A 22,276-nucleotide genomic window follows, 5' to 3' on the forward strand; every position below is an offset into this window, starting at 1 on the left:
TATAAAGGCCCCTCATTATAAATAGGAGTCAAAGATACCAAGAGGGGTAGAAGGGGAATAATCAGACACCGCCATTCTGAGAGAATAATTAGAGTGCGGTCGTGGAGTAGGTATCGTTCTGGCCGAACCATGTGAAAATCGCTTGTGTTGAGTCATATCTGAGATCTTTGTTTTCCTCCTTTTGGCATTTTTGGATTCACTTACTGTGACCCAAAACGAATCACGGTCGGCTGAAATTGAACGTTAACACCACTCCTAGAATGAAAGCAACATTAACGAACTTCAATCCAACCCTTCTTCTAGTTTTCTTCCGAATGAGCCACAATTACAAAAAGAAAAAGAGGCAGAAAGAGGAAAAGGAATGGGGAGGATGACAACAGGGCTCCCTCAGCCAGGAGACACATTATAGTGTCTTTCATACGACACAAATTAAAAGGCAAAACATGGGTAGAAAGCCTAATTTATCGACAAATCTAAATAAAATTGTTGGAATCACTACCCAGCCTTGCTTTTTTAAGCCAAAGAAGAAAAGGAAGAGATTCTCAGCAATATTGAAATTTTTGGTGTCCAATGACAGTAGTTTTTGGATTGGCTTTGTACTTAAAAATGTGTCAAAATAGATTGGTAAACCAATTGAATAACAACTAAGTGTTGGATAAAACATTAAGCATTTAGCATCCAAATCCATTTCCAAAACTTTATTTCTTCCCCATTTCAAGTAACCTAAACGGAAAATAATTCATAGACAAAAAAGAAAATCAATTATTTTATTTTTCATTTTTCTCATCTTTTCCCCTCGCATTTGTTATTCAACAAGAACTTGAATCTTGCTTCTCATAACTTCAACTCCTCTCTCTCTCTTCTGTATGGTATCCAAAAGTTTATTTTAGCGTATATTATATACATATATATAACAAAAGTCGGGGATGTTAAGAACGATCCTTTCTTGTTGCTAAGCTTCATCTGTTTAGGTTTTCAAGTTGGTTGGATCATCTCATCTCGTTGTTAGTTGGATCATCTCATTGGTAGGAGAGAGGTGCTGCTGTTAGAGAGGACGATAGAAGACTGACGTCGCTACTAGTAAGGATCGACGACGACAGGAGAAGACGATGTCAAAGGTAGAGAGGACACACGTCAGGAGATGGAGAGACACGATGGAAAATAGATGTCAGAGATAGAAGGGATGCACGTTGGAGATGAGGAGACACGATGAAAAATAGAGAGAGACAGAATTGATAATGGGTATACGTTCAAAATACAATTTTAACCCTCAACTAACGAGAGTTACGTTCTTCACCCGTTAAAGGGTGAACAAAATTGCACTCGGAAGGGAGGGCATTAGTTGAATAGTAGAAATATTATTTGAATAGTAGTTATAAACACAAAGCTTCGGCCCCGCTCATCTGCTGCTTCTCCATTATTAGTCAGAGCCACAGCGACGAATACTGCCAAAACCAATCACTTCATCCAAAAGCCGAAAAGCAGTCACTTCACTCTCACTCTCACTCTCTCTCTCCCCTTTACACTGCTCGTTAGCTTCACCCACCACTGCCACTGCTACTGCCTTTTCCTCTCTCCATCTACGTTCACATCACTGCCTTTTTCGCCTCTCTTCAATTCCTTTCTAAACCCGGGGGGCATGCGATGAATGGGCATGGGCTCTAGGCGGGCGCCACACATGGCGATGGATTCCGCCTCCTCTTCCTCTTCCTCTTCCAACTCCTCCGACTCCCTCAACGGCCTTAAATTCGGCCAGAAAATCTACTTCGAGGATGTGGGTGCTGGTGCCCTGGAGAAATCCGGTGCTGGGTCTTCCGCCGCCGCCGCCACCGGTGGGACGCCGCCCAAGAAGACCGGGCTTGCTCTCGGCGGACAGCCACCCAGGTGTCAGGTTGAAGGGTGTAAAGTAGATCTGTCCGATGCCAAAGCTTACTATTCAAAGCACAAAGTCTGTGGCATGCACTCCAAGTCGCCTAAGGTCATCGTTGCTGGACTTGAGCAGAGATTTTGCCAGCAATGTAGTAGGTAATCAACCCTAGACTGATTTTCCCTTTATTTTTGGTACTGATTGATTTGGCTTATATTTCTTTGGTTGTACTGGTAAGTGTTGTTTTTTTAGTTTAGTCATGACTATTGATTCGATTTATTGGCCAGGTATTTTGATTCTGTTGTTGGGAGTCATGAATTATTTATTTCAATGGTTTGATGTTTTCAGTTTTTCTTCTTCTATTGAATATAGGGTGCTACTGTTACTGGTTATTGCTTTTGTTATGTTTGGATAGCCAGACTTGATTCTTGGTGGCCTCTTTTTGTTGGCTGATTAGGGTTGTTCATGGGAATTATTATTATTTGCTCTTTCTTGTTGATGTTTATGAGATTGATTTTGTTTACTGCACGCAGAACACAGGATGGAAAATTACAGTGCTGAAAATCTCTAGTGTAGTGTAGCCATGTTACATACAGAAGAACACACAAGATTCCTTGGTCTGGGTAGTTCTTGGGATTAACGCCTGTGATTGCTATTGTTGTCTAGCTAGTTGCCTATGTTCACAGGTGATATACATGGAGATTGAATCTGGTGTGGTGAAGAATTAGTGCTATTAGGAAACACTTCCATGCAAAATGTGCTGTGTATCACTCACCGAAGGGATTAAGGGGATCATCCTTACTGACCAAGCAGAATCTTCCTAAAGTTCTCTTAACCATTGGGGAGCTCAGGGTGCTGCCCCTGAATTTTGCCAGAATAGAAATTGGTCTGTACATTTTGTTTTTCTTCTTTTTTATTGGGGTGGGGGGAAGGGGGCTGGAGTTCTGAAACTTTGTACTGACCTGGCACAAGGTGAGCCCTCTACAATCAAGCCACTCTTGGGCGTGCAATAACAAGGCAGCAATAGTCCCTTCTAGGCCTATCCTTCTACATGCATACCCACCCCCGGTTATCAGGATCAATGGTCTGTAAATCAGATTTCTAATACCGAAGATCCTCCTTAGAGGCAACCGTAGAGCATATTCTCTTCATTACTATGCCCACATCTCATACCATCTTAGATGGAATAACAAAGGACCAGATGAAAGAAATTTTATAAAGGCATGAAGTAAAAAACACACTAGTTTATTCCTTCCGTAGGCGTTAGGATGCCTTGACCGTTACAAGCCTTCTCCTTATATAGGCATGGAGAAGATATTACAAGCAAAGAAGACAAACCAAACTTATTATTGACAGTAACACGTGAACATTGACAGTTTAATATAGACAAACAAATACAAATTGCCTTTCAACACATATAGAAGATCGAAATTATTTGGCACAAGCGGACAATATTGCTTCAGGTCGCTTGAGCAAATGCAACTAAGAGAGTATCACGGGTTTAACTAGGGAGTCCCTATATTAGCTTTAGGTCCTGGAAGATCATCAGAGTTAGAAGGAAGACCTATGGTTTTCCCACTAAGGTTGGTTTTATGCTTCTGTACTAGCTAAGTCAGTTGGTTTGTGATTATCTATGGAAGTGGAACCTTAGCTGCAATTAAGATAATCTATTTGAGCTTGATAGAGTTCTTGAGAATAATTAATCGGGTATTGCTCCCATGGAACATCATCACTTAGCTGAGGCCATATCTGAGGAGGAATACCTGATTGATAATGGACATATGCCTATGGAATTCTCTGATTTCCTGTGGGTATGATTCTCAATCAATATGAAGACTGAATGGGAATGTTGCATATTCGTGGAATGTTGAGGTGTATTTGACAAATCTTGCTGAAGGTGTTCTGGATGCAAACCATTTATCCCTGGAGAAAATCAAAATAACATGTAGACTTTGTGGATGAGCTCATAGATTAGAAGACTTGAGGGAGATGCTGAGGAAGTATTGTCTCCAGTAGGACAAGGGATGAAACCATTCAAAAAATATTTTGCATAAGGTGGAAGATTAGAATGGCTGAACCAATGAAAGGGAAGTTTGGACATGAAATTGGATACCAGTAGAATATTGGTTCAGTAGGTACCACAAAAACCATAAGAGAGAAGGAAGGAAAACAGTACGTGAAACCCATGAAAACAAGTGGTAGAAAGGATAAGTTGGATGAACACAAAGCTATCAAAACCCTAGGGTGTATGGTTGCTTACAATAGGGTTGAGTGTAGCGGATTATTCCTCAGGAGGAGTACTTAATTCTGTTACATTGTTAACAATAGTTATTTTACTTGTATTTTTTGTTAAGCTATTGAAGTAGCTATATAAAGCTACTAGGGCTGTTGTAGATGCATTATTCAGAAATATCAATTGAATCTTCTGATTTTCTCTCTCCAAACTCTCTCTCTCTCTCTCCCTCTCGGATCTGTCTGTTTCTCTCCCTCAGCTTGTCTTCCTTCTTCCTCTCGATTCTCCCTCTATTTCCCCTCTCAATCTCCTTATTTCTTCCGCCTCCTTCTGCTTTCCCCTCACTTTCTCTAATTTTGCCCGAATTCTTCCTAAAATCTACCCTAATTCTCTGCTGAAACCTTAGGTGAACCCTAGGATCCTAACACAAGCCCATGAAGGAGATGATAACCATAGGATCTAATTGTGGTAATTTGGTAATGGAACATTAGTCTGTGAATTTCAGTGGGAGCGTTGAATATTGACTGCCATTCTGCAGGTTCTGTGGAGGTAGGGTTCACCATGGCAATGACTGGTAAGGGTAATTGCAACAAGGGAAAAACAGGTGAGAGGTGTCTAGAGAAAATTTGCAAGGAGATTTTTTTTTTTTTCCATGGGATGTGTTTAACTTCAAAAGAGAACTTTGAGAACCATTCTTGCCATCAAAGGAGACTGGGTGGCAAGTCCTTTTGCTTGAATTGTAACATTTTTGGGAAGGTGAACATGTCTATTTGGATGATAAAAGTATGCCCAATGAGATGAGCTTAAAATTTTTCAATGCCACATTCCATAGCAAGAATTTCTTTGAAAGTTTTTTTTTTTGATAATCCAAGTGTCAGAACTTGTGTCCCACTATTTTTGGGGGAGGTGGGCCTCACCCCAACCCACTCCCAAATAAATCATGATTTAATCTCTATATAACGCGTTTAGGAGATTTCGAACCTGAGATCTCAAGCATGTCCCCCACCTACACTTGCCATTGGAACCACCCATGGGGTGAGTGGTAGAGTAGTTCGCTTTCCTTGAATGCACCATTTTTATAACCATATATTCAAGTTTTTCCATCCTTTGCCCATGCTCAATCCTTATAAGGCTTTCTCTAAGCCCAATTCTTCTCTAATTTGCAAAGTCAGGGCCCTTGTTTCTCCTTCCCTTTGCTCTGTTAAAGAATATGTACAAGCCACCTCATTTGATCAATGCTTTATCCCTTCTTTAGAAAAGGAGCACTTTGTTACTCTTGAACTCCCAACTCATCTCCCACATGTTTGGATGAATGAATGCTATACACACCTACACTTTGGTGTAGTCCACTTTGCTCTTGCCTTACATGGCAGAAAGGCTCTTCTTACTATCTCTAAATTGCTTTGCACTTTGCACTCGATTCTAGATTTTCAAATTGCCAACATGCCTATATTGGTACTGTGGAAACCACTCTAAATGCCAGCACCATCTTTGTCACCATGTTTCCCAACTTTAACATGGCCATCTATGATCCTTATCTTCTGTCCTCTGAGGTGCAAGTTCAAATTGCTGGTGCACTTTCTGATGTACCTACATATGCTGTTACCTTGCACTATCAGCTAGCCTACAGAGTTCAAAACCATGCTCTAGACATAGCTCTCCGCCTCTCCCTCACAATCAAGGTGATGCTTTGCTGCTTAATGTGGATTCCAACCATGTTCCAAAATGCACTTTTGTGCCCAAACAACTCACCCGAGGAGATCTAGTGAAACTGCTTGTTGATTCATGGGTTACAACCTACGAACAAACAAATCAGGCCTTCAAAAATGCTCAACCAGTTCAATGAGCAGACCCTAAGTATAAGCAGAACCAAGATGGCTCAGTCAAGATCATTTTCAAGAAACACCATGAGGCTCCATCCCCATCATGTTTCTCCACTCAGTTCGCCATCTTACAAGAAGGTTTTAATTCTCTCTAAGGCGGAGGTCATGTGTTTTGATGCAAATGACTGTCCTATTTTCGCATTCATTGATTCTGATGGCCATTGTCCATCTGTGCTCCTTGATGAATGCATGTGCAAAAGCTGCCAAAATGCATTTGAATTCTCTTTAGAGCCTCCTCTAAAACCAAGAGGATGATGTTATAGGTCTTCTTAGCATACATTTCGGGACGGTTATGACAAAGGTGATCCTTCTATTGGCCTACTTGGAGAACCATCTGGCAAGTATGACTACTATATCAAGTGCATTACTCCAAAAAGCAACGTTCCTATCATCCCAAAGCAACCTCCCGTTCCAGTACTGCCTTTAGTCACTCCTACTGTGGCTATGATCCAATCACCTACAGTTACCAAGTTTAAAAAATATGATGAAGAATTTCCTTCCTTATAACCAAGAGTAGACCCCCAAAAGAATGTCTCTTATGCTTGGAAGGTCAAAATCCAAACATAAAATGTTCAGATGACACTCCAACCATTGCCTCTCCTGTAGAACAAGTTCTCAATTGGCAGTCTGAGAATGCTGTGGCTCAGAATAAGCTTTTGCAAAACATAGCCAGGACTCAAACCCGGCTTGAAGAAAAGGTTGACAGAATCCTGCCTGCTGTTCTCACTTCTTTACAACAAATGGAAAACAGAATAGCTGACCTTCAAAAACAAGTACAAGTCTTTAAAGCAGATAAACAGAATTTCTACCATCTAGAACAAGAACTGAAGAAGTTGAAAGTTCAGTATCCATCTGTTTTTCGAATGGCCCAAGATCTTCATCAAAACTCTTCAAACCCCCATCTTCCTCACCAACATCCTATCCCATTCCCCACAACAATTCCAATCTGACCTAGTTGCTTTCTGCCCCTTTTTCTGTTTAGTTGATTCTCCCGAGTGGCTAGGGCTGAAGTTTCCAGATTTGGAGAGGCAGTCTTCAGCATTATTTTCATCCTGCTGTCCTCTTGATGGATTTTTGAAAAGGCCTCTTGAATACTTGGTAGAAGTTTTGTACCTAGAATTCTTCCTCTCACACCATCTAGGTTTTTGTTTAAACTGTTTGTATATGGCTGCATCTTCTGGACAATTCCACCAGATTATATCATACTTATCCTGCTGAAGCTAGCACTTATTTAGTGAATTAAAGTACTGGGTAACACTGAACTCTCCTTGTTGCTGGTCATCAAGTATGCTTTCAATTTCAAATAACTCCAATGCATTTTCAATGTGTGAATAAGCCTCCTTAGCAGCTTTCCAAATATCATCTGCAGTGTCATACAGCGAAAAATTCTCTCCAATCTCATTGGTCATGGAGTTAATAAGCCAGGACATTACCATGTTGTTCTCAGATTTCCATTTCCGCATCCGGAACTTTGGGTCTTCCTCCTTTGGTTTGCTAGTGACTCCAGTTAGGTAGTCATCCTTCCTCTTTTCGTAGATGAACATCATGACGGATTGGGACCACTATAGGTAGTTTTGCTTGTTCAACTCGCGGTCAGTGATGGTAAACATGTCGTTGTCTATGGCTCTCGAGTTGTTGGTTGGACAAGGGATGTTCTCTAAAGAGAGATTTCTTTTTTTGGCCATGTTTGTGATTTATGGCTGCGTAGGGTTTTTGGTTAAGGTGGCTCTGATACCGTGTAGAGATTTTAGGAAGAAGAACCTATTTTTATTCATCATAGTGAATAGTATATATACAGAATACAATTGTCAGACCCTCGGTCTGCTTAGGGTCCTTCTCGTAATTGAGAGAAGGAAGGTTAGGCGGGAAAGGGAATTGAGGGAGGGAAAAGAGAGAGAGAGAGAGAGAAATAGAGAAAGATAGAGGCAAAACTTGAGAGGGAAAGTGGAGGGAAAAGATCAGTGCATAATTCTCACATGATCCTCATCCTCGGTAGCCTTCATTATTTATAAGAGAAACGATTATTACATTGGCCAAGTTGCCAGCCAAGTGGCCATGTGCAGCTAGCTATGCTTCTCTACAAACAGTAGCTCCTACACTCGGGTAACTACCCAACTAACTGGAGGACTAATTACAAGTTTATCCCTTAGGCTGTGACAACTCCCCCTTCCTTGAATTATTTCTTGTCCCCAAGAAATTACAGGAGACTAGCGACCCGTGGAAACCGCTGTAGGAGATCAGGGAGGTATTCCCAAGTTGTGTGGTCAGGATGCAAATGTGTCCACTGCACTAGAACTTGTGTAAGTGGCACCGAGTTTGTGTAGGTCACCCGCTTCTCCAGTATGGCTTTAGACTCAGCTTCAACAATGAGATCGTCCTGGAATTCTGGTAGCTCTTGGTGGACGTCGGCTGTGGTGCCCGTCGCTTTCTTTAATAAAGAGACATGGAAGACTGGGTGCAATCCCACACCCTCTGGAAGGAGTAGGCGGTATGCCACTGGTCCGATCTTTTCGACAATCTTGAAGGGTCCATAATACTTAGGACTGATTTTAGATATAGGCCCCTTGGTAAACAGATGTTGTTGGAACCACTTAACCTTCAGAAAAACTTCGGCACCTACCTCGAAGTTGCGGTCCGTGCGGTGCCTATCCGCCAGCTGTTTCATGCGATGTTGGGCTGAAGTAAGCTCTTGTTTAATAACTTGCAAGGCTGCTTGTCTGGCCTGTAAGTATTGATCCGCTGTAGTTTCTGCAGGGCTGTAATGTATGATCGCCGGAATTATGGGAGGTGGATTTCCAAAGAGGGCTTCAAAAGGAGTCCGCTTATGGGCAGTGTGGTAATTGGTGTTGTACCACCATTGGGCCAAAGCTATCCACCTATTCCAGCTTCTTGGTCGGTTAAAGCAGAGGCATCGTAGGTATGTTTCAAGGCATTGATTCACTCGCTTTGTTTGGCCGTCGGTCTTCGAATGATAAGCTGATGACAACCGTAACCCAATTCCCAGTCCATGCAGTAGGGTCTTCCAAAATTGGCTAGTGAAAATCTTGTCTCTATCAGATATGATGGCTCGTGGCACGCCATGGAGCTTGAACACATGGTCCATAAGTTTTCGGGCTACCTCAGTAGCCGTGAAGGGATGTGCTAGAGTAATGAAGTGACCAAACTTGGTGACCCGATCGACCACCACCATTATGGTGTCAAAGCCTTCAGACTTGGGCAGGCCTTCGATAAAGTCCATGGTTATCTGCTCCCACACTTGGGAGGGTATCTCCAAGGGTTGGAGGAGGCCGGGGTAGGGCACCTGCTCATGTTTACATCGTTGACAAGTGGTACATCTGATGACATGCTGAGTTACATCCTTCTTGAGCCCTGGCCAATAGAAGAGTTGTTTCACTCTGTGATATGTTACATTCAGTCCCGAATGTCCCCCTATAGGGGAGTCATGTAGAGATTGTAGGATCTTTTTCTTCAGTTGCTCATCCTCCCCAATGACTACCCGGCCGTTGTATCGGAGCAAGCCTTCCTTTAACGTATACTTCAAGTCTCATAGGGATTGTACCGCCAATTGAGCCAGTAAATTTTGAATCCAGTTAGACTTTTCATAGCTGGCGGTTATGCCCTGCACCCAGTCTGGGATCAATGCTGAGATGGCATGGGCACTGCCCTGGGCTTCTCTTCTTGATAAAGCATCCGCGACTACATTTTCGCGCCCCTTCTTGTACTGGATGATATAATCAAATCCCATGAGCTTAGATATCCCCTTCCGTTGTAGTTGATTGTGAGCCATTTGTTGGGATAGGAATTTAAGGCTCTCATGGTCGGTCTGAATAGTGAAAGATCTGCCTTCCAAGTAGTATCTCCATTTTTCCACTGCCATGAGGACAACTAACAGTTCCTTGTCGTAGATACTTAGGCCTTCATGCCTTGGAGCTAGAGCTTGACTCAAGTATGAAATCGACCTACCTTCTTGTATTAGGACCGCCCCTACCCCTGAATCACAAGCGTCCGTTTCTAATATAAACTCCTTAGAGAAATCCGGCAGTGCCAGAATGGGTGCCTTGGTCATGGCTTCTTTAAGAGAAACAAAAGCATGGTCAGCCTCCACTCCCCATAAGAAACTGTTCTTCTTTAATAAACTGATGAAGGGTTTATTGATCATTCCATAGTCTTGTATGAATCTTCGATAGTAGCCCGTAAGGCCTAAGAATCCCCTCAATTCCTTGAGGGTCTTGGGTTTGGGCCATTGGGACATAGCTGCAATTTTTTGTGGGTCGGTACTTACCCCTTGCCCTGAGATAATATGGCCAAGATATTCCACCTGTGATTCTGCGAAGGTACACTTGGATCTCTTCACATAGAGCTTATGGTTTTTGAGGATTTCAAAGGCCATCCGTAGGTGGGTTAGGTGTTGGTTGAGGTTGGTACTATATACTAGAATGTCATAAAAAAAGACCAACACAAATTTTCAAAGGTGGGGGGCAAAGATATGGTTCATGAGGGCTTGGAAGGTTGCCGGTGCGTTTGTGAGGCCGAAGGGCATAACCAAGAACTCATAGTGTCCTTGGTGTGTGCGGAAGGCTGTTTTGTGATAGTCTTTTGGGTTCATTCGGATTTGATGGTACCCTGAAGTGAGGTCGAGTTTGGAAAAAATAGATGCTCCTGCTAGCTCGTCAAGGAGATCTTCAATAATGGGAATGGGAAATTTGTTTTTGACGGTGATGGAGTTAAGTTGGCGGTAATCCACACAAAACCTCCATGACTTGTCTTTTTTCTTTACTAACAAAACCGGAGATGCAAATGGACTCTGGCTGGGTTGAATTAAGGATTTGGACAGCATTTCCTTAATTAGTTTTTCGATTTCAGCTTTTTGTAGAGGGGAGTAACGGTAGGCTCGGAGGTTTATGAGTGCACTGTTTGGTTTAAGGTGTATGGAATGGTCAAAGAAACAGAATGGAGGGAGTGTGGTAGGTGTGGCAAATAAATCCTCAAACTCCATTAGCAATGTGTGAATTGAGCCATTAGAATGTACCTGATTTTCTGTTGTGAGTGGAGATTTGTCCCAGTGTTGCTTCCCACTATTCCCTTGGCCTGGTGCAACCTCCTCCTCTTCACCGAGATCCACTTCTCTAGCATACAGGGAATGTAACTGGCCTATGGCTGTCCCCCCTTGTTCCAACAGCCTTTGCAATCTCTTTCCCGTTACTGCCTTGCAATCCCCTGTTCCTTGGCATCCTGCCAGAGTTATCTTCTAACCTTCCCTGTCAAAGGTGACCTCTAATGTATTGAAGTCAAAGACCAAAGGACTTACCGTTCGCATCCAGTCCACCCCTAGGACCACATGACATCCCCCTAACCTCAGAATTTGCAGATCAGCAATGAATTCATGCCCATTCATCACCCATCTGAACCCCACGCATTTTGATTGACTCACCATCCGGCTGCCGTTGGCGATCAATACAGAGAGTGGGGCAGTCACCTGTAGAGGGCAGTGTAACGCAGCAGCTGTTTCCTCATCCAGGAAACTATGGGTGCTACCACTGTCTATGAGAACTACCAACGCCCTCTTCCCTGCTAGTCCCTGCACTTTGAGCACCTTGCCCGAGGTCTGGCCTTGCAGCGCATGCAATGCATCGACAATTCCCCCCCTTCCTCATTTTCTATAGGTTCCCCTGGTTCCTCCTCCTCAGCTTCATCCCTATCTTCCTCTCCCGGCCCTTCCATTGTCAACAACATCCTTTTACATTGGTGGCCCGCTCCATACTTTTCCCCGCATCTAAAACAAAGTCCCAGTTGTCTCTTCTGTTCTATGGATAGGGACCTGGCGGGTAATTGGGCTGGTGGATTTCTTCCTGATGTACCGTTTCTTGGCCAGGATTGGTTGCTGCCTCTATTCACCCCTGTGTAAGAGGTATCCTCCTTCATGCCTTTCACTGGCAGGCGATGCCTCTTAGCAAAGGTTTCTAGGGACAGTTCGTGGAGTCTGGCCTGTTCCGCAGCTTGCCCCACTGATGTGGGGTACAACATTTTGATCGTTGGTCGGATCAAGTCATCCAACCCGCTGATAAAGCTAGATACAAAGTATCCTTCATCCAGGGACAGGTGAGCTAGCGACAGTAGTGATCGTAGCTCCTCGAATCGTATCTAGTACTCCTCCACCGTTCCCCTTTGTTTTAGCTTATTGAATTCTTCAATAACGTCCGTCCTGGTCTTCTCCCCGAACCGATTGCAGAGCCCATTAATGAACTCCGGCCAACTCCATTTAATCCTGTCTCGGCTCCAATTCTGGAACCAAGCGTCCGCTACATTGTCCAAGTACGCGGCTGCGGTGTTCACCTTCTCTCCTTTAGCCACCTGATACTGGTAAAAGACTCTCTCGCACCGCCTGATCCACCACCGGGGCCTATCCCTTTCGAACGGAGGGATGTCCATTCTGGGTCCTTGTAACGTGAAGTGATTTCCCCCTCCTCCACGGTTCAAGTTAGGTTGATCAGTTTCCATTCCTTCGTCTGTCCCCCCATGTCTCGGGTATCTCTGACTCTCTCTTGGCGTCATGAGAATTGGCGTCGAAGACGCTTTGGGGGGAAAACCGGTGGGTAAGCTGGAGTGCGGGTGTTGAGCAAAGAGACTTAAGGCAGCACTCAATTGCTGATTAAGCTATTGGCTGAGCCCCGCGATCTCCTCTCGTAACCCCGTCACCGCTTGGTCCACTGTCCTATCCAAATTAGTGGCGTATTTCGATCGACTACGATTAATCTCCTCCTAGGTGTTACGAATGCCTAGCTCCAATAGATCCAGTCGGTCCTCTACTTGCTCCCGATACTGCCGCATTCCACCCTCCACCGCATCCAATCTGGACTCCGTCTACTTCGCCTTGGTGCCTTTAGCCATCCTCCGCGCTCAGGTCGCTGGCTTTGATACCAATTGTCAGACCCTCGGTCTGCTTAGGGTCCTTCTCGTAATTGAGAGAAGGAAGGTTAGGCTAGAAAGGGAATTGAGGGAGGGAAAGAGAGAGAGAGAGAGAGAGAGAGAGAGAGAGAGAGAGAATAGAGAAAGATAGAGGTAGAACTTGAGAGGGAAAGTGGAGGGAAAAGTTTAGTGCATAATTCTCGCATGATCCTCATCCTCGGTAGCCTTCATTATTTATAAGAGAAATGGTTATTACATTGGCCAAGTTGCCAGCCAAGTGGCCATGTGCAGCTAGCTATGCTTCTCTACAAACAGTAGCTCCTACATCCGGGTAACTACCCAACTAACTGGAGGACTAATTACAAGTTTACCCCTTAGGCTGTGACAACAACCTTGCTGGTTTCCTATTATCTACACTAAAAATAGGAAGTTATATCTACACTACCTAGGAAACCTACAGCTAGCTGTGAGAGAGTGATTTATTCTCTCTACTCAACTAGGAAATAAGTTGACTTTACAAAAAAGGAAACTCAAAAACTAAGAAACAGAATAATTAGTTGGCTAATGACTGATATTGCCCGAAATCTCCACAACTATAGTTGTTGCAAACTGTGTATTTGCAGCAGATTACAACTTAAACAAACTCATGAAAAATTGCCAATCTCATAGAATGGCAATTTTTAATTTGACAAGCATCATCATGAATTTCTATAATCCAACTGCATGCATCATAGGTAACTTGATTATTTCCATGATTCCTGGCTGCCAAATATTTTTCAATGCCAAATTCAACCTATAAACCACACAATGAATCAAAAAATATTTGGAAATAATCATTCAATGATTTGCCCAGCACCTTCACAATTTCTGGCATTATCAGCAATTACCTGAATCACATTATCAGCCTCAATCTCATTGATCATCTCTTGCATCAGATCAGCATTTAATTTCTTATCTTTAACTTCCCCTGAACGGTCAATGGCTTTCAGAAACATGGGCTGACCATCTGGAACTGCCATAAAATTAATTAATGGTCTCTTTTGTGAGTCACTCCAACCATCACTCACAATACTAATGCCCTTTACCTTCCAGGTTCCTTTGATGGGCTCTAACTATCTTTCAACATGTGCCTTTTCTTGTTGTAGCAAACTAGTCTTCAACAAATTACGTCTAGGAGACAAATAACCAGGAATTGCATTAGAAGCTGCATAGGTATCAGAACTCACATAATACGGATTCCTAGCAAAATGAAACGGTAAACCAGTTGAATACAACATTCTAGCAATGTGAGTATGCAATTCATTACAAGCTTGCATATTAAAAGCTTTGGAAAGAGAACTACTTCTACCACCACTTTCACCCACAAGTGTTCTTCTCTTTTTTGAGCTAACACTTTCTTGTACATAACCCCCTAATGGTCCTGATCCCATAGTCTTTGATGAACTGCTTTGAGGAGTCACAGGAATATTTTTGGGCCCATTCTTCTTCGCTATCTTTCAAGCTTCATCATCTGAACTTTTGTACCTCAATGAAATCACCTCCTAGAATTTTCTTATAGGGTGCAACACCTTCTGATTTTTGTAGCAAGCGAGCTCTAATCCTTCTATATGAGCCCTACTTTTCTCATTGCAAAAGTTACATTGCCATTGAACGTTCCCCCCTCCCTTTTGAGAAGTATTAATTTTCATAACATATCTCCGCAAAGGCTTTTCCAAGTTTTCCTCTGAATGAATATTAGTAGCATTAACATTAAGAAGAAGAATCCATCTATGACTCCAAACAATCTAATAAAAATAAAATAAAAAATATATATTAATCAAATAACATATATATAATAATATTATACTAATCAATCTAATTTCTAATATTAAATAAATTAACAAAAAATGTTCTTGAAATATAATGAAGCATGTACATACAATAAGGCATATATTATTTTATATTACATTACATTTTACATATGTTTTTTCATGTGTATTATGTAATATAAAATAATATTACGTATATACATAAATTGATATATATATACAATAAAGTAAAACAAGCAGCAATCAGCAGCAGATTAAGCAAAGAAACGAGGAAGACTGGTCCGACTGGAGGTGGGCTTACCGGAAATTGAATCAGCGCGATAGGCACAGCACGAGCAGCAATTGGGAAATGCACCCAGTCCGGCAGTCCCCGCTCGCTGTCATCGATGTTTTGCCCCAGTCTGCTGGAGATGACAGCTTCACAGTCCACACCACACCATTCCGCCGGCGACTCGACGGAAGCGAAGCACGGGCTTGCCTTTCTCGTTCACGTTTCAGACTTCCAGTTCCCACAAGACAACTGATGAATGATGTTAAATAGAGCTTAAAGGAAGCTTCAATAAGGAGATCGAAGAATCAGATGAAGAACCTAGTCCAGCAGTCGTGCGGCGGCAATAAATCGAACTCAGACCAGTCGAACAGCAGATACTTGTTCGTCTTTGCAATGTTCCCCCCCGGGCGTGTCCCTTTGGGAATGTCAAAAGCAGTGTCACACACGCCACGTGGGCGTGTCTTACACGTATCGCCGGCTTGTCGCCGCTTCTGACACACTGGCGACAGTGGCACGGTGGGCTTTTGTCGTGTCCGTGCTTTACAGCTATCAACCATTCATTGAAATGCTATAAAGAAATTGAGTATTCAAAACATTAAATCTTGCCGATTTGCAGATGAGTAATGTCACAATTTTCCCACTAGAACTCGTTAGTTTGTTTTGATTTTCCATGTCATTCTACTGATTTAACTATATATTTTTGGTTCTGTTGTCACGTCATCTCAGCTCATCCACGTCAGATTACATGTCAGCAGAAAATGGCAAATACTAAGAACCTTTGACTGTAGTCCATAATTGAAAACAAATTGAAAGACTGATACCCACAATTGATAAAATTAGTAGTTCGTCCAAATTTGAGAACAAGGTAAAAGTTGAGTATTTTTTCGGTTATTTACCCTTGAAAGAATTCGAGAGTATTTGATAAGTCTTATATAATATGTACATTATCTTATTATCTTTTTCATGGTAAATATATTTATTATGTTTTTGGTCTATTAGCACCTTGCTTGGCTTAGGTGAGCACTTTTTTGGGCACCTAGCACCTTAGGCAATATAATATCATGAGCGCCTTTTACCTTTTACAACCTTGCAAAAAACTGATGGAATCATAAGTCTGGTAATGTTAAATCCCCCAACCTAAAGCTGAATCATGACAGGTACATCCACTTTTGTTAGATAGAGCATATACTTTGGGAACTAGAAAGTAATACTGTGTAGTGGTTGTGCAAAAATGTCAATGTCAATACGAATGATGTATTTGAGCAAAATGATGATGATACAGGACTGTAACCTTGAGGTTGTAAGGGTGTAACTTGTGTATCATATAGGATTACCCTAATTCCTCAATTTTATTTAACTAGCATGTAAGGCAAATCTTCTAGATGTTTTAAACTTTCTAGTTGGTTACAGTAGACAGTGCTGATTCAAAATTGTCGTGTTTTTGCCAGGATCAATATGCACAAGCATGAAAGAAAAAGAATTGCTATTTCTTCTGTTGTCATGGGGTAGAGGCTGTAGGGATTTTGTAATTTCATAATCATAAAAAGCCTGTCATAGATGTCCTGACTTTGAAATCAATTGTTTGCAAAAATTTTAAGTCATGAAAATATTCTGGCTGTTGGAACTTGTTCATTTGAAGTATGTGTGTTTTTGACATTCATTGCAAAATGCTGTTGTTTATCAGGCTCAACCTTTGTCTTTGTGTTTGAATTCATGCTTAAACCTAATTGTTAACTACAATAGCAACTATCACAAGCTTTAAACCCTAATTGTTAACTACAAATATTGAAAATTTATGCAACCTGACTGAAGAACCTTTTTGGTTTGTTTTCAACTGCTATGTTTGATACATTTAGTAACTTTCTAGAAATGTTATTTATCCAGAAAAAATAATCTAGATACTTTAGATGGTCTTCTTGAATGTCTCTAACTGGAAAATAATGCCAAATTGATGAGTTTCTGATTGTATGTATGATAACGAGAAATAACCATATGAAAGTTTGAATCAAGTTTGTCTTTTTATTAGAACTTAAAGTTAATTTCTTTGTTTTGTTTGTTGATTGTTATTATTATTATTATTATTTGGCAAAGAAGATTCTGATGTGACCATAATAAAGGTTTCTGTTGGTGGTGCTTATGAGTTTCTTTTGACAGTTTTGTGCTCTTGCTAATACGCACATAGGAATGCTCCTTGAGGAGACATTTTGTTTGTGATAAGAGGATCAACTAGTATGCTTTTTGAATTTAATTGTTGAACTGTCTCTTAAGTGCGTGCGTTTCTTTCAGACATACTTAAATCATGAAGGATAACATGGTTTTCTAGAATCATTCATTGAAACATCATTTCTATTTATTTTCTTGTTGCCTTTTCTGTCTCCTTGACATTTTCTCCCTATAAATAATTACAAATATAATTAATAAGCTTGTCATCGGTCGTCTGTGCATAGGTTCCATCTACTACCTGAATTTGACCTAGGAAAGAGAAGCTGCCGCAGACGCCTGGCTGGACACAATGAACGTCGAAGGAAGCCATCACATGGATCTTTATTTTCCTCCCGCTATGGTCGTCTATCATCATCTATCTTTGGTTAGGCCTTGCTGACTGAACTCCCCGCCGGCCACCTCATTACTTGTGTTAGAACTGCTTTAATGAAATTAGTTTTTGGTTTTTTCTTCACTTTTCTGCTAAAACTGAGTTCAAATCTTTGATCTGAATGACAGAAAGCAACAGAGATAAAGCCTTTTCGATGGATTTCACCACCTACCCTAGGTCCACTTGCGGTGATCCCTGGCCAATTGCCAGGGCATCCGAACAGGTTTCCAGCAATCAACCTGCTGCCATATTCAAGTTTCTTCCCCATCCATGTCGAAGTGAATCTGAAAATCCTTCATCCAATATCATGCAAATTTCAGCAAGTGGAACCAGCTATCCAAGTTTCACCATTCCTTCGGGAGAATGCTCTGACAAAGTCTCTGACTCAAGCTGTGCTCTCTCTCTTCTGTCAAATCGACCATGGGGTTTTGGGCTAAATAGCTTCCCAAACGCTGATGGAGCACCAGTGCTTCAATCAGCAGTTACTCATGGTGCAGCAGTCAATCACTTCTCAAGCTTCGGGCGGGGTCTCAAAGGCAATGAAGTTGGCGAATCACGCAAACTGCCTCCTGACTGGGGTCTGCATCAGATATCGCATCCTGGTGATCAGTATTCTAGCAGGCTTGATTTAGCTCAACAGAGTGGAAGGCAGTACCCGGAACTTGAGCATTCTGAGGCCTATGATTCTTCCACTCTGCATATGCACTGGTCACTTTAAGTGCCCCACCTTTCCCTTCTGTTTATGTGGCCGTCTTGGTGAGAGATGACTTGGTTCTCAGTTGGATTATGCATTCTTGTTATCTTACCGACTTGCTCTTGATGACTATTATTGGCTCCTGTGTTTGTGTTTCATGTTGGGATGAACCATAGACGATTGCATCTTTTTCTTAAGTTGTGAAACCTGGGAGTAATAAACAGGGATGCCTCTTTGTTTTGGTTTCATTGGCATTTAGGGTTTCTGCTAAATTGGCAGTTCTTCACATTGATGCTCAACATTTTTTGTTGGGGCATGTTAGAAAAGCACAATTTCTTCTGCTTCTTTTAAGGCCGAAAGCCATGGATCAGAATCAAAAAGGAAGCAAATGGGTAACCACAGTTAATCAGGAATTAAATTGTTGATTTCTCGAGCTCAAAATCTTGATCTAGAAGAATGAAACTGGAGTTCTAAAAATCACCCCAGTGGTCTCCGTCTGACAAATACACAAAATCAACCCGGCACATAACCATCGAGTAATGATGAACATCCCAATAGAAATTCTACATGACTTCCACATCTTAATATCAAGTATCGGTACAACTTGGAGTCGGCCGAGAGAACTCTCATCGTGGTGGAGTTGATTCCTAGAATGGCTTCTTATGCTCGAGAACAACTGAATGATATACATGCATTCATGGTGTTCATTTCTTTCTTTACAACGACACTCGAGGCTTAAATACCAGGTCGGTTAAGGCTTGAGCTGCTGAGATCAGGTAGGTTGAACCATATACAACCTTCCACAGAACAATTTTCTATAGACGGTGCAATGCTCCGTCTGCCTCAGGAGATGATTCGAGCATCTTCATCAATGCTTGAACAAATTAGTATTATAATGTTTCAGTGATCATCTTCATTAATTCCAGGACAGTTGGATAAGAGAGCGTCCATTGATTCATACTGAAACAGAAGACATAACACATGAGTCCAAGAGATGAGATATCCAGGCAATGCTAAATTAATAAAGCATCATTGTTAATACTTACTCGACATCCACAGAATAGGCAGTACTGATATCCCTCCCTCAGTTCCATCAACACATCTTGCAAATCCTGCACCAACCAGTGTGTGCAACAGAATTCATCAGATATTCACGAGGAATAAATTTTAAAACTCACACACAAGGAATAAGCTTGACAGTCAAGAGCATCATTTCGTATTTGCTTAGAAATATTAAATGTTTGTTGAAACAGTTAAAAAAAAGAAAAAGAGGTTATATTTTTTTGATCACCTCAGTCTAGCTGTAGAAGTGCCTTTATTCTTGGTTACCGGGTCTAACTACATATTAGACAGTTTTCAACCGCTTTAATTGTCAAGCAGAAACTGATAGATGTGAGGAGTAGTGATATGATTTAAAAAAAGCAACAAAATCATTGCTGCTGGACTACAATTTGAATCCAGAAGAGCCAGTAAGGTATCAATAAAATCCAGAAAATCTGTGTAGGCAGTCCTAGGTTCAGATATTGCTTCTCCTTCCAACCAGGTTTAAAGGAATTCAAGTGCTCCATATCTAGCCCAACAACTAGAACCAACCAACCCTAGAGAAAAAACAAGAAGAAGAATCACAAGACTTTATTATTGAAAAAATTGAAAGGGTGTTATAAAATTGAAACTAAACATAAAGTTCGGTATACTAGTGAAAAGATTGAAAGTTCTTTAAAAATTTGAAACAAATCCCATCGGCAATTTGCATTCAAGGTAATAGTCAGTCAACAATTTGCACACTACTGTTCCTTTTCATTATCAAAGACTCAATCTAAAGCTCATCAATTGCCCACTTACAATGAAAAGATCAAACTTTCAGGAAAAAGAAAAAAGATAATACAAGGATCAAGAGGCAAGTTCAATGAATCAGTAGGATACGTGCATATACAAAGCTAAAATGGCAAGAATTTGCAGCCAAAATTCTTTGGTCACTCTCCAACCACATTAAGTTTTAATGGGAATTATATTCATTTCAAAAAGGAAGAATTAAAGCATATACAAACAATACAGAATTATACAAGGAAATAAATAAGATGTTTGAACAGCAATATACCTCTTCTGTTATCTCCTCTTCTTCCTCCTCTTCATTTTCACCATCGTCTTCGTCCTTCTGCCCCTCCACTGCCACCTCCTTGTTCGCCAACTGATCCAATGCCGCCTTCCCCTTGCGATAATTCACCGCAACTCTCCGGCTCCGCCATTGTTCCTTCTTCCGATACCCAAAATCCGCCATCAAATCTTCCTCCTTCATCCTCTTCCACTCCATCCTCTCCTCCTCTCTCCTCCTCTTCTCCTTACTCGGGTCCTCCCGCCCGATCCCAGCCCTTGTCCGCCGGATTTCCAGCCCCACCGGCTCAGCACGGCCGGAACCCCCCTTCCCCAGGGCGGACCCCGGGGTGTAACCCATCTGTTTCAGCAACTTGAACCCAACGTTGGATTGGGGAATGGCTAATTCTAGTTTCTCTAGGGTTTGCTGGTCCTCTAGTAGTTGTTTTTGCTCTCTCTTGAGGTTGCGTTGTTGTTGCCAGTTTAGGGTTCGGGGTTTCTTGTTTGAAGATTGGGAAATCTGGGATTTCTGGTTAGAGACCTGAAAATCAAGAAAATTGGGGTTTCATTTTAGATAAACATGTACGAATTATTCTACTTTGAATTAAGCGAGGGACAAATAGATGTATATGAACAAATATGTGTGCAAAAGTTGGAAAGCTACCTTTTTAGAAGAAATTGGTGGAGCAGCGGTTTCTGAAGGAAGGAATTGAGAGAGGTCGCCCATGTAATCTTCTTCTTCTTCAACATCATCATCATCACCGACTGTTCGGTTATTTGATGCTTCTGCCATTGATTGCTCACGAAGAGACGCTAGCTTCTCGGATACTCGCAGGGGCGACAATTTACATGTAGTGAAGAAGCTTTGTGCAATGCGGGGGAATACTTAATTCGAGCCCGGCCTCATTTTATATTTATTTTTATGGATTTCTAGAAAAATCACTAAAATAAAAGAATCTATAATCTCTATGTATTTCTTTTTTGGTTAACGCACCATCACGAGCGCCTCCGCTATTCGGCCTCACGATTTCAGCAAGAAAGGTAAATTAGGGAATTTAATAGGCAGGTTTTGACCACTAACACAACCGCAAATGAGATGGTAGCAAGTATTTTTCATTTTTAGGGTCCCTTCTTACCTGTTAAACTATCTCTTGGTCAAGGTTCAAACACGGAACCTGATGGCCCAAAGAGCAATACCCCAATGATTCTTTCTTTCCCAGTTGATCTACTCCCTGGGGCATTTTTATGCATTACTCTTTACTCTGATTAGCTGCTATGATATTCTATATTTTCGTGAAGTTCCCACGTATTTTAAGTGAGTTTAAAATACTAAAAAATATACTTGAAATGGCAACAAGTGATCGAATCAGTCGTAGGGAGTACCCTAGAGCTTAGATACCTAAGGTTAAAGGTATATTTTTGACGAGCGTCTCGAGGCGAGATTTATGACGCTGAAAGAAATCAAATCAGAGATGGTTTTCAGTTAAGCTAAGTTTTAGACTAAAAATACCGAATTATGGTAAGGGGCTTCTGAAAAATCGTATATATTGAGTAATTTTGAGTTATTAATTTTGGAATTTTAAGTATATTGATAAATTTGATGTTTGAGGGTGTAATTGTAATTAGAAAATTATCCAAACGAAATAAGGATAAAATAAAGAGCTTATGTGGTAAATAATAAAATTGAGGACTTGAAACAAGGGCCAAAGTGTTATTTGGAAGAACTTTGGGGTATTAGCTTGGATTTCAAAAGTTCAATTCATTCTAGTTTTGAATTTCAAAATCCACTCAATTATGGCTTTGAGTTTTTAGAGTCCATGGCTAAGATTTTGACAATTGGCATAATGTGATTGGTTGGAGAAATCTATAAAAAGGTACCATGGGTTGTTCTCAAATCATTCCAAACAAACTTGAGAGTTGAAGCACTCTA

The 22,276-nt window shown here is 41.4% G+C and overlaps 3 protein-coding genes across 3 annotated transcripts; 1 reads left to right on the top strand and 2 right to left on the bottom strand.

Annotated features, from left to right (window-relative positions):
• The first annotated feature begins 1,451 nt into the window (after window positions 1-1,451).
• On the top strand, window positions 1,452-18,503 carry LOC127790222 (squamosa promoter-binding-like protein 17). Its single transcript, XM_052319547.1, has 3 exons — window positions 1,452-2,025; window positions 17,416-17,555; window positions 17,690-18,503. Exons 1-3 carry the CDS (start codon window positions 1,649-1,651, stop codon window positions 18,277-18,279), a joined length of 1,107 nt encoding a protein of 368 aa, XP_052175507.1. The 5' UTR covers window positions 1,452-1,648; the 3' UTR covers window positions 18,280-18,503.
• LOC127790224 (uncharacterized) lies at window positions 14,790-15,888 on the bottom strand. The gene is made up of 2 exons (XM_052319549.1): window positions 15,287-15,888; window positions 14,790-15,217 (listed from the first exon to the last, which is right to left on the bottom strand). Exons 1-2 carry the CDS (start codon window positions 15,523-15,525, stop codon window positions 15,010-15,012), a joined length of 447 nt encoding a protein of 148 aa, XP_052175509.1. The 5' UTR covers window positions 15,526-15,888; the 3' UTR covers window positions 14,790-15,009.
• Window positions 18,504-18,640: 137 nt separating the features above from the next.
• LOC127790223 (uncharacterized) lies at window positions 18,641-21,228 on the bottom strand. The gene is made up of 4 exons (XM_052319548.1): window positions 21,011-21,228; window positions 20,354-20,887; window positions 19,302-19,367; window positions 18,641-19,215 (listed from the first exon to the last, which is right to left on the bottom strand). Exons 1-4 carry the CDS (start codon window positions 21,137-21,139, stop codon window positions 19,156-19,158), a joined length of 789 nt encoding a protein of 262 aa, XP_052175508.1. The 5' UTR covers window positions 21,140-21,228; the 3' UTR covers window positions 18,641-19,155.
• Between the last annotated feature and the right edge of the window lie 1,048 nt (window positions 21,229-22,276).

The sequence above is a fragment of the Diospyros lotus genome, chromosome 14 (assembly GCF_014633365.1).
Source record: "Diospyros lotus cultivar Yz01 chromosome 14, ASM1463336v1, whole genome shotgun sequence".
NCBI lineage: Eukaryota > Viridiplantae > Streptophyta > Magnoliopsida > Ericales > Ebenaceae > Diospyros > Diospyros lotus.

Bases quoted from the DNA above. Each gene is read 5' to 3' on its own strand.
- LOC127790222 (XM_052319547.1), top strand. From the start codon at position 1,649: ATGGGCATGGGCTCTAGGCGGGCGCCACACATGGCGATGGATTCCGCC. The intron at 2,026-17,415 runs GTAATCAACCCT...GTCTGTGCATAG, and splicing joins TTTTGCCAGCAATGTAGTAG to GTTCCATCTACTACCTGAAT. The intron at 17,556-17,689 runs GTTAGGCCTTGC...TCTGAATGACAG, and splicing joins TCTATCATCATCTATCTTTG to AAAGCAACAGAGATAAAGCC.
- LOC127790223 (XM_052319548.1), bottom strand. From the start codon at position 21,139: ATGGCAGAAGCATCAAATAACCGAACAGTCGGTGATGATGATGATGTT. The intron at 20,888-21,010 runs GTAGCTTTCCAA...CTTGATTTTCAG, and splicing joins CACCAATTTCTTCTAAAAAG to GTCTCTAACCAGAAATCCCA. The intron at 19,368-20,353 runs GTATATTGCTGT...TGGTTGGTGCAG, and splicing joins AAGAGGAGATAACAGAAGAG to GATTTGCAAGATGTGTTGAT.
- LOC127790224 (XM_052319549.1), bottom strand. From the start codon at position 15,525: ATGGTTGATAGCTGTAAAGCACGGACACGACAAAAGCCCACCGTGCCA. The intron at 15,218-15,286 runs GTTCTTCATCTG...ATCATTCATCAG, and splicing joins CCGCACGACTGCTGGACTAG to TTGTCTTGTGGGAACTGGAA.